The sequence below is a fragment of the Gloeophyllum trabeum genome (assembly GCF_000344685.1).
Source record: "Gloeophyllum trabeum ATCC 11539 unplaced genomic scaffold GLOTRscaffold_00043, whole genome shotgun sequence".
In the NCBI taxonomy this organism is placed as follows: domain Eukaryota; kingdom Fungi; phylum Basidiomycota; class Agaricomycetes; order Gloeophyllales; family Gloeophyllaceae; genus Gloeophyllum; species Gloeophyllum trabeum.
In genome coordinates, this window is record NW_006920452.1 from 1 (window position 1) to 10,011 (window position 10,011).

Sequence of the window (10,011 nt, forward strand, 5' to 3'; positions counted from 1 at the left end):
AAAGCCTATACTCTCCTCATCGAACACAAAGGGAACTGCTCAACCAACGACAAATCCAGCATTCTCTTGGGGAACTTGACGACTGCACCGCTTAGAGATATTTAGGTGGTATTATATCAATCGCAAGTTCTGCTGACACCGTGAGTCCAATGTACACGGTGAGCTCCGTGGGGTGTCCTGACGAGGGTGTCGTACAGGGGGAAAATCTCCAGCGTCTTCGTCATACTTGCCGGTGTTGGCATCGTAGTCTACCAAGGTGCGTCCTTGCGTCCCGGACACATTTACAAACCATGCACCCAGCAGTAAATCTCTAGTGCTCTCTGCGAAGGTGCTGTATCAGCGGTGGCACCTGTTTTGCTACACGGAGAGCTCGCAAAAGCCGTCTGTGGCATTTATGGCCTGCATAGTGTGCTTCACGAGCTTCACCACAATCGGCGTGTGGTGCGCATATACTCGTTCTTATACTAATTATGATGATCGAGGACCAACTTGAAATATTAGCATTGCTCTAATATTCTCTTTGAAAGCCAAGATATCATCGTCGCAAATGCACGATGCGACGAATATCCTACTCGCACTCGGTAGGCTACATACCGTTGATATGCACTGACACACAACAATCACCAAGGACCAAAAGGAATAAACCTAAACCCCGTGATATGGGTGAAGGCAGTCCGAGACAACTGAAGGGTATTTAATAGTTCGAGGGGGAAAGGAGGAGTAAGACGCCTTAGGGTAGTCCGTAGGAAGACCTAGAAAAATAAAACAAAACCTTGATGCCTGAAACAAACACTAGTGGACGCTCCGGAGTATTTATCTCCGGAAAGTCGCAAACAAAGTCGCAAACCACGGAACCGAGTGTAGGTTCGGGCCCACGGGAGTAGAAAACGCTAAAAGGACTTGTTTAATTTTATTCCGCTGTGTGAGACTCACCGGAGCTAATTGAATCGATGGCGGAGATAATTTACTCGACGAGTCAGGCCTATTGGCAAAGCTAAGATCGGTTATAATTCGCTAAGTTCGATGCTTTCGAACTTCTCGGGTTGCTGAGATCGTAACGCTAATTCTCTGAGATGGTGAAGTCGAAACTTGTTTTTCTGTACGCTACTTTGTACAATTTATACTACAGGAATGGCTTTGCGACCGTCCGGAGATAAATAACAAATAAACGCCGCTACCCACAGGATTGCTCAGCACTTTCCTCCGCTATACCATACACCATACGACTCCCTTACGCTCCTACTTGCTCGTTCCAGCCCTTATAGGTCGCCTTGACGCTCCGCCACCTGACCCAGGCGGTCCCATCACTCCGTGCGACACGCCGGTCACGTGTTAATTACCTCCGGCCGTTTGCTGACTGATGCTGACCTTATGGTGACTTGTATGCGTCCGCACCTTCGGTATCTTGACGGAAATGAGGGGGAGTGAGTGCTGGAGGGTGGGCATGAGGAAGACGCCCCTCGATAGAAGTGTCCGCGGGTCCCGGAGCTAATGCAGCTAGAAGTCGCATTGGTTAAGTCACTCCGGAGCTTCGGTGCGTGGAGATAAATCGCGGAATGGGTCCGTGTACGCCTCGAGGATGTTAGGAAGTCCGGAGCTAAATAGAAAAAGTCTTTTAGAGCCCATAGAAGCCTAGAGGTGTGTGAGTGCTGTGTCGAATAAGCTCCGGAGGGCTTGTACGATGTGCTGAGTCCGCGTTTTCGGGAGTCAGACGATCCTGAGGCTTATCACCGTCCAGAAGGATCATGACTTGACAGCCACCAGTTCCCGTAGCAGCGTTCTTCACGGCAGGTATCGGGAAGGTGGGCCTTCCTAATAACTGTGTTACGAACCGTGCGACTGAACATGCTTACATATGCCCAGGATATGGTGGATGTGTGGTTGTTCTGGCGGACAGGATTCAGGCCAGACCGGGTGACCGCATCGGAGGACCGGGAGGCGTGCGGGTCGCTGCCGTGATATACCCTAGAGAAATAGACCATATACCCTTAGGTCGAAAGGGGAGGTTCGTTCCAGGAGAACGGTCCGTGCTCCAGCCCATTGAGTCTCTGGGCAGCTCTCTCATCCGTGAGGGTCTTGTGTAAATATGATAAGATGAATATCCATCTTGATGGTTGATAATAATGCATCTCACTCTGTGTAGGCGTGCTTAGATATGCATGTGGGCCCGGTTCGCTTGGTAGCAACAAGGTCAAAACGCGGAGTGTGCGATATGCAATATTGCGTGACCTCGTGTCTGCGCTGCCTCTCGTGGACGTCATTTGTCCGAAAGGTGACTGACACCCTGACAAAGTGAAATGCACTTTTGAAAGATAGACCTGCTGCTCCTTCGCAACCGTACCAGCACATTCTCTGAGCATTTCTCTACTGTGTATGGCCTGATGATTGGAAGATCCCATCCTATTGCTGAACTTCAGAAGTGACAGGGATGCAGGGGGTGGACCACGACGGCTGTGATGATGTGGCAGACGGTCATGCCAGCGCTAACCCAAAGGAGCAGTGACTGCTTGCCTACCAGCCAAGGAAGAGGAAAGATGGGGTGGCACCAACATACATTCATGATGCCACCCATCTTGAGCTTACGAGACAGCAACAGGTGAGAGGATGCCGACGCAGCAGGAACTCTGACGTGCCGAGTGTTGTACCCCAGACCGAGCGTCTCAAAGAGCGAGGACTAGTAGATCAGCGCGTGAATACCGACAGGTTACTAGAAGAACCTAGTGACGGTGATTAGCGAGTGAAGCTCGGACCGGCCGAGAGCTGCACAGACATAAGCCCCATGCCAACAAGCGTGCGCTTGTAGCGGCCAGTCCTGGGCAAGTCTGGCCATAGAACAACCTCCCTATCCAAGTCGACCTTGAGCCCTGCTTGCCACCCAAATTCGGGTGCTTGATTCGACCATCTCCTTCTGGGAGGCGACCTCGATGCGAATGTCGAGGTACTCCTGCCAGATGCGGGGGTCGTCTGCCGGGAGTTGGCAGAGCTTGGGAGGGAGGAGAGACACTCTTCGTCGCGACCCTTGGATGCGAGCCAGTGGGAGGAGAAGGCGGGGAAGAGGGCGCCGGCGGCGAGGAAGAGGCCTGCCGTGCGACATGACAGCTATGTCGGCTGGAAAGGGAAGCAAGCCATACTTGGTAGGATCTGGAAAATGAAGGGCAGCTACGTGCCCATTAATATTCCGAGCATATGTAGCGGGTACCGTACGGAGGGCGAGGTCAGTGGCATGCAGACGGAAAGTGCATCTATCCCTCGCCAGTAAGCGACGACGACACCGAAAACGATAATTCACTCTGCTAGTACAAGCAGCTCGTCGCGGATGTTGGGCAGGGAAATTTCACTCATTTACTCATATAGAGTGGCGCGACCATCGAGAGAGAGCCGATGCCGACGCCTGAAAGATGCGAGAAATATACGATTAGATTGGAGGGCACATGACACCAATGAACCGCTCCGTGACCAACATCCCATAGCTCACAGACCAAGCTTAAAGAGCAGATATGATCAAGGATTTGCACGAGGGGTTATTGCGCCGACTGTCACGAAGCAATAACTCGCTCCTCGCATCCGGGAGAGGAGAGCTGTGATTTCGGCAAGAGGGTTGCCTGTGTGTCAGTGTAGGACCGCGACAGCCCAAGGATCGAAGTACAGCACAGCTTCAAGAAGCTGATCCATCAGCAAGGCTGATTTAATGTGCGACGATACCCTAACATGAAGAAAGCGCTTTGCGAGTTCATAGGTATTCGTCGTTCTATCATTCACTTGGGCGAAGGATAAACGAAGTGAGCACGGAGGATCCCAAGTCGGACAAGCGCTCGGTCCGAGCCCTGGAGATCTCCTGGCGGGGGGCGGCTGTATTGTTGAGAAGCTATGAATGTTCGGATATCTCGGTCAATAGGATAGGTTTATCGCACCGCATATCCTCGCCTCTCCGCCGTCGTTTTCCCGAGGTGGCCGTCAGTATGACAAGTCTAGTGGTGGGACTTGGTAACCTTGACAGCCACAATACTTACCTGGTGAAGCGAAAGTGATCAATAATTTTCGAACGGCACTCACCACAACCGTCTCTCTCACGGCGACTTTGACGCAGCCCTCCCCCTCTTCTCTCCAGTCCATCCTTCTCTCTTTCACCGTTAAAAACTTTCCATCCGTAAGCGAGCCTCCCGCCGGTCCTGGTAGGCAGTGATGGCGCTAACTCAAGTGGTTGCCGACAACGCTGCTAATTTAGTTAGAGCTGAGCTATATCGGACGCGGTCCTCAAGACTAGACGCCTACCACGTCCCAGGCTTTCTTTTGCACGTCCTGCAAATATCCCCATTATCCCAAGGCGTCGCCGGAGGGAGCAGAGCATGAATGGCGGCCTTCCCGTCAGTCTGTTAGCCCTGGTATGCGCCATGTTACCCGCGCCCGCGAACGCCGAGGCGGACGACCAGGTATGTACTCTTTTTGCCGAAGAGTAGTGATGCGGGAGTGCCCTTATCTGTGCTAGGAGGAGTGTGAGCAGGTACGGCAGGCGAGTACTTGCGTGTGCGTTAGCGTGCCGCCACCAGTTAACCAAAGTGGCGGATGATCGACAGCTCAACAACGATCAAGGGTATACGCCGTGTGAGGTCGCGCGACAATTGATAGCGCCGTGCTATCCGCAGCTGGGTGAGTGGAGTGTTTCTAAAGCCACGAAGTTGGGAGGTAATGCGTCTGCGAAGACTCATCGCAGACTTTCAATGCCCGAGGGTGGCTTAGTGCACATGCCAATTCGACATGTTCATGGTATTTAACGCACATATACAAGCATTCTTCGTGTCTTATGCATTTATTATAGTAATAGTGTCGTATATAACCTCCTGAACGCCTGCGAACTATGCCGGGACGAGGGCCCGATGGGTTTCTCAGACTGGACGAGCAAATGCGGGCCACACAACGTCACCATCACGAATTACTACCCGATCGCAAATGCGGCCGTGCACATCCCAGCCTGGGCGTACACAGACATTGCCAGCGACAAGTTCAACGAGCAAGAGGTCCGAGACAGTGAGCGCACTTCGCCGTTCATCACTTTCCGAGTACACTCACCAACGAATACACGCACAGACAAGTGGACCCCAATACAAATCGCCACGCCCGTCATCGCAGGGCTCGCGGTCCTCCTGCTCTGCGGCGCCGCCTTCTGGTGGTACCGTGCGAGACACTGCCCTCCCGCCCAGCACCGCACCACCTACCCGCCAAAGCGCTGGTGCCTCTCCGACCTCCTCCGGCGGGGCCCCAGCCCGGTCGTGCACTCGCGCTTGCACTCCTGGGCGGACACCGACGCCGAGCGCCCGCAGCACCCCTCGCGCCTGTCGTCCTACTCGGACGGCGAGTCCGTGCGCGGGATCGACCACAAGCCGTTCCTGGGTAAGATCTTCGCGGGCAAGGGCCCCGTGCCGCTGCACTCGCTCCCGCGCCGGCAGGGCTTCCGCATCGACGACACGGACGTGAGCACCAAGGCCGCGTCGCGCTCCTCGACGGTCGTCATCGGCGCACACGCCGGCGCGGACGAGCAGAGCGTGCTGCTCATCTCTCGCACGCCCGGCGTCGACTTCAGCATCGAGAGCACGACGGTGCACTCGCCGCGCACGGAGCGGACGGCGCACTCGCCCAGGACGGAGCGGACGGTGCATTCGCCAAGGACAGAGCGGACGGTGCATTCGCCAAGGACAGAGCGGACGGAGGGGGGCATGACGGGCGTCAGCCTCGACGTCGAGCCGCCCTCGCCTCTAAGCCCGGGGCTTCCCAACGTAAGCCCGTTCCATTGCACAGTACAGCACACATCCTGATGCACCTATTTCAGCCGCACTCTGACCCGGCCACCCCGGAATACAGCCCGTGCCCCTCGCCCTCCCCGCACCTCACCTATGTCCACCTGCCCCCGATGAACCGCGGGGACCCGTCGAACCTCATCCCCGCGCCCGTGCGCGCGGCGGGCTACGACCCCTTCCGCGCGAGCATGGATACGACACGCACGCACAGCCGGAACGCGTCCGCCGAGAGCCTGTATTGGTACGGGAGCCCCGACGCGCCACATATGCCCCCGGGGAACCTCTCCGCCAGGGGTTACGCTGAGGCAGACTCGGGCCATTCTCCTGCATAGCGCGAGACGATGGACGTGCGCGTCCCCGTTGCCAAGATACCCTGCGATGCTGAGCCTGCCGAGGGACCACCCGTCCGTCTCGCCTGGGGACTTTGCTGCAAACTTATGTATTGTTTTAACTTATGCTTACTCGCTTCAGCTTGGGACTGTCTGTTGTTTGTCGCATAATTTCCTTGACGAAGATATGACGGTAATGACGAGCAATGCAATGTGCTGGTACTGATATCCTTTACACGCCCATCCATATATATCTGGGCCACTGCTACAGATAGAAACATGAAGCGATGATACAAAGAAAGGGAGCCAGACATTATCTCCGGTCTGTCTTGCCCATCTTCCGTTTTCCAGAGAACAGATGTTTGGGCTGTGCACGAAGCGTTAGTGAGTAACAAACATGGTGAGGGACAATGCCCAACGTACCATCTTGACCCTGATGTGCCGATCGGCCTCTCCCGCTCTCGCATGCATATTCCGCTCCCTCTGTCCGAGGTTGCGGAGTTTGATGGCTTTCGACGCTTGCTGAAAAGGGCCAGACGCGTGAGAGGACTTGCCACAGAAGTTGACAACTGATAGCTTACCGCTTCGTCCCGCATGCCAGCCAACTGCCTATTCGACCTCGGCTCCCTCTTCCCCTTCGCGACCACTCTCCCAGAGTTGCCCTTCACCCGCTTATTAGGCGAGTCCTCACCATCCACATCCATCCAATCTCCCTCCGCCTCCTCGGCCTCAGCGTCCTCCATATCCACGTCCATCTCGTCCCTCTTCCGCTTCCGCTGCTCGCTGCGCACTTTCGCGAGCATCTCTGCACGCTCCTGTATCCGACTCGGGTCAAGGCCGGCCTTCGTCAGCTCCGTAGTCATCTCCGACAATGTGCGCAAGCCGGCTGTCCGTGGTAGCCGTGCAGCGTGCTTCATCGACTTTTTGGTGTGTTGCGAGCGGATCTTGGCGTCGAGGGCGACCTTTGCTTCCTCCGCTTCTCGCTCATCCTCAGAATCCATCTAATGGCACGACAATCAGTCATCGAAGGTCCTAATGCGACATCACCAGGAGTAAACTCACGATATCCTCGTCGCTATCATAGAAGCCTTCCGCCTGCAGCTTCTCTTCCTCCCTCTCCAACGCCTCCAGCTTCTCAGCAATATCGGGATCAATAAAGTCCGCGACGTTCTTGCCATCCACGATCTCGGGCATGACGTCCATCTTCCACTCCGGATCCGCAAGCATGTAGTTCTCTGAAAACCTGGAGTCAACATCAATGAAAACTGAGGTCGCATCACACTTACTCTTCAGGTTGAAGTTGTACACCCCAGGGCCGCCCTCCTCGGCCTCGATGTCCTTCTCAAGCTTCCTCCGCTCCGGATCGTTCTTGTCGTACTTCTTCTTATTCTTGACAGCCTCCGGGATGAACGGCTCCCGTACGACTTCGTCCCTCGCCTTGGGCTGCGCGACATGTATCCGGTTGATGATCGAGTTCACCTTGTTGCCCTTCATCTTCGAATCGACGCGGTGTGCGAGCAGCGCGTCGCATGCCTTGTTCTTCAAGTCCATCACGCCTTCTTCGGAGTAGCACGACACTTGTACGCAGAGGACGTTCTCGCTGTCGATGATTTCTTGGACGAGCGCGCGATTTGTCTCGTCTAAATCATCTAGCCGAGTAACGTCGATTTTGTTGATGACCAGCACGACGGGTTTATTTGCGAAGAGAGGTTTGATCGAATGGAATAGTTTGCACTGGAAGGGAGGGTTGGGGAAGGTCGTATCGAAAGGGGAGACACACGTACCTGCGCTTCGACGCTGTACCCGCATTGCTCACTCAAGTCCATGAAATAGAGGATGCAAGCCTTCAGGTGCGCGAGCGCAGTGATACTCTGCATCTCAATGGTATTCATGTCCTCGAGCGGGTGGTCGAGGATTCCGGGAGTATCGATAACTTGCCATCGAAGATATTTGTAATCCAAGTGCCCGACGAACAGTGATTTCGTGGTGAAGGCGTAGGGCTGCACGTCGACATCCGCACGGGTGACTTTGTTGATGAAGGACGACTTTCCAACATTAGGGTAACCGCAGATCAGAAGCGTTCGGGTGTTAGGGTCGATGGCGGGTAGACGGGATATGTGTTGCCGAACTTGCTCCAGGTATGCTAGAGGGTCCTTTTGACGCTTCATGATGGTGGCCATTCTATCCTTTCCATGAAGCGAGGCAGATAGAAATCAAAACACCACGTACCGTCCAAGTGCTGCCCTCTTCAACTGCTTACACCGATACAAACTGTCGCCGAACTTGAGTAGGCGGACATAATCCTTTGCGACTTGATCAATCAAATGCCGAGCCGTCCGTAGTTGACCCAAAGCAAGCTTGTAGTGGTTCTTGTCGTATAGAACGTTCATGAGGGAAGCCAGGAAGGGGTGTAGTTCCTGAAGAACCATTAAGCATCGGATCGCACCTCACCGATGAATTCCTCACATCAAGCATAGGGAACTCATTCAGGATAGCACCCAGCTTTTCATCGAACGAATCCTGAGTAAACTTGACCTTGCGCATATAAAAGTTCCTTATCCTGCTGATTTTGAAGTTTTTGTGGATAACCTAGCGAGTTCTCCTTCTGTTAGATCCATGTTCCTGATGCATTCGTTAGGTCTTCATACCGTAGGGGTTTTCCTTTGCGTCTTAGACAGCACAATGTCCAAAAAATCATTGGCAGTGGGAACAGGCGCAATTGCCTTGAGTCCGCTGGTCGACATGTTGGCGGCGATGTTATGGACGACCGGGCGACAGAGGCGAGGAGGGCACAAGTAAAGCAAATGGATTGATCGGTGCCGTCAAAAACTTTAGACAAGTACCCAGTCTATACTCTCTTACACAATTATAGCAATCATCGGTCATTCAGGCGGAGCTTCAATTAGTTTATGAGATCCAGATAGGTAGTAGGAGTCTAGATCTACTACATGTACATGCTCGCGCTTCATCCAAGTTCAATCCGATAGCCTCATCTGTTTTCTCCTTCCGGTTCTTTGTCTCAGAATCGAAAGGAGAGTACACTGAGTTTCCTGGCCTGCCGAGGAAATGGGAGGTCCAGGCGAAGTAATTGCGATAACGAGCGCAATGATATCAGCCTGGGCCAAACCACTGCCTCAAGGAGGTGGATGGAATACGCATGCATGCAGCTGTGTTTGCTGGACCAAAAGTATTTCGGACGTAACAACCAAGAAGCTTGAGGATGTATCAAGGTAGGTAGCAGTCATCACCCATATAAATATAATGCTGACGAAAGCTTATCCTTGCAGTCATTTGCTATGGATGGGGGTCGGCAACTCCTGCCAAATTTAAACTCCGACCCGCGCGTCACGCTTCAGCCACACCAGCCAGGAAACCTTTGCACCGTGCGGTGCAAACTTTGGGCTCACTACACCTCCGAAGCAAACCAATGTGGGCACCACATTGAAGCTTCATCCGAAACAGGTGACACCGCCACATAGTCGCCACACCGGTGCATTGTGGCAACAACGTTAGTTCTGGACTGCCACCACACTGGCACTAGGATATGTGGATGCTACGTGCACCCCAACATCTCTTAATATGTTGGAATCACATACGTAGGTACATGCGAGTTACGTAGTCATTAACCATGTAAATAGGTTTTGTGCAGCTGTGGGATAGCCCAGCCATACATCACAGATACATGGCTGTAGCTCCGGTTCATCCAGGCCTCGTAAAGCTCAGGTGTGATACAAATGTGATTTTCTTCTGCTGTAGATATAGTACTATACATGGGACACAACTCAAAAGAATGGTGAAATAAAACAGTGGAATGTTACAATTCCGTCACCCCGCCCTTCGAAAGATACTCGTCAACCTCTTCCTGATAGCCCTCCTGTTCATCCTGCTCA

At 53.6% G+C, this 10,011-nt stretch overlaps 3 protein-coding genes across 3 annotated transcripts; 1 reads left to right on the forward strand and 2 right to left on the reverse strand.

Annotated features, from left to right (window-relative positions):
* Positions 1–2,730: 2,730 nt before the first annotated feature.
* Positions 2,731–3,225, reverse strand: GLOTRDRAFT_134197 (uncharacterized protein; the record flags this gene model as incomplete). Its single annotated transcript, XM_007873188.1, has 3 exons — positions 2,731–3,080; positions 3,132–3,159; positions 3,205–3,225. 3 exons carry the CDS (start codon positions 3,223–3,225, stop codon positions 2,731–2,733), a joined length of 399 nt encoding a protein of 132 aa, XP_007871379.1.
* An 848-nt stretch (positions 3,226–4,073) lies between these two features.
* On the forward strand, positions 4,074–5,810 carry GLOTRDRAFT_123647 (uncharacterized protein; the record flags this gene model as incomplete). Its single annotated transcript, XM_007873189.1, has 7 exons — positions 4,074–4,172; positions 4,226–4,430; positions 4,487–4,510; positions 4,575–4,647; positions 4,701–4,764; positions 4,817–5,025; positions 5,086–5,810. The coding sequence occupies exons 2-7, from the start codon at positions 4,347–4,349 to the stop codon at positions 5,808–5,810; spliced, it is 1,179 nt and encodes a 392-aa protein (XP_007871380.1). The 5' UTR covers positions 4,074–4,172; positions 4,226–4,346.
* Positions 5,811–6,312: 502 nt separating this feature from the next.
* On the reverse strand, positions 6,313–8,884 carry GLOTRDRAFT_141608 (putative nucleolar GTP-binding protein 1). Its single transcript, XM_007873190.1, has 9 exons — positions 8,770–8,884; positions 8,588–8,710; positions 8,351–8,538; positions 7,906–8,302; positions 7,408–7,855; positions 7,184–7,356; positions 6,703–7,122; positions 6,545–6,643; positions 6,313–6,488 (listed from the first exon to the last, which is right to left on the reverse strand). The coding sequence occupies exons 1-9, from the start codon at positions 8,863–8,865 to the stop codon at positions 6,435–6,437; spliced, it is 1,998 nt and encodes a 665-aa protein (XP_007871381.1). The 5' UTR covers positions 8,866–8,884; the 3' UTR covers positions 6,313–6,434.
* Positions 8,885–10,011: the final 1,127 nt, after the last annotated feature.

What these genes read in the sequence shown, in the direction of transcription:
- GLOTRDRAFT_141608 (XM_007873190.1), bottom strand. Translation starts at nt 8,865, where the DNA reads ATGTCGACCAGCGGACTCAAGGCAATTGCGCCTGTTCCCACTGCCAAT. An exon ending in AAGAGGGCAGCACTTGGACG is followed by an intron (nt 8,303 to 8,350) that starts GTACGTGGTGTT and finishes TGGAAAGGATAG; the next exon opens with AATGGCCACCATCATGAAGC. An exon ending in GGTACAGCGTCGAAGCGCAG is followed by an intron (nt 7,856 to 7,905) that starts GTACGTGTGTCT and finishes CCTCCCTTCCAG; the next exon opens with TGCAAACTATTCCATTCGAT.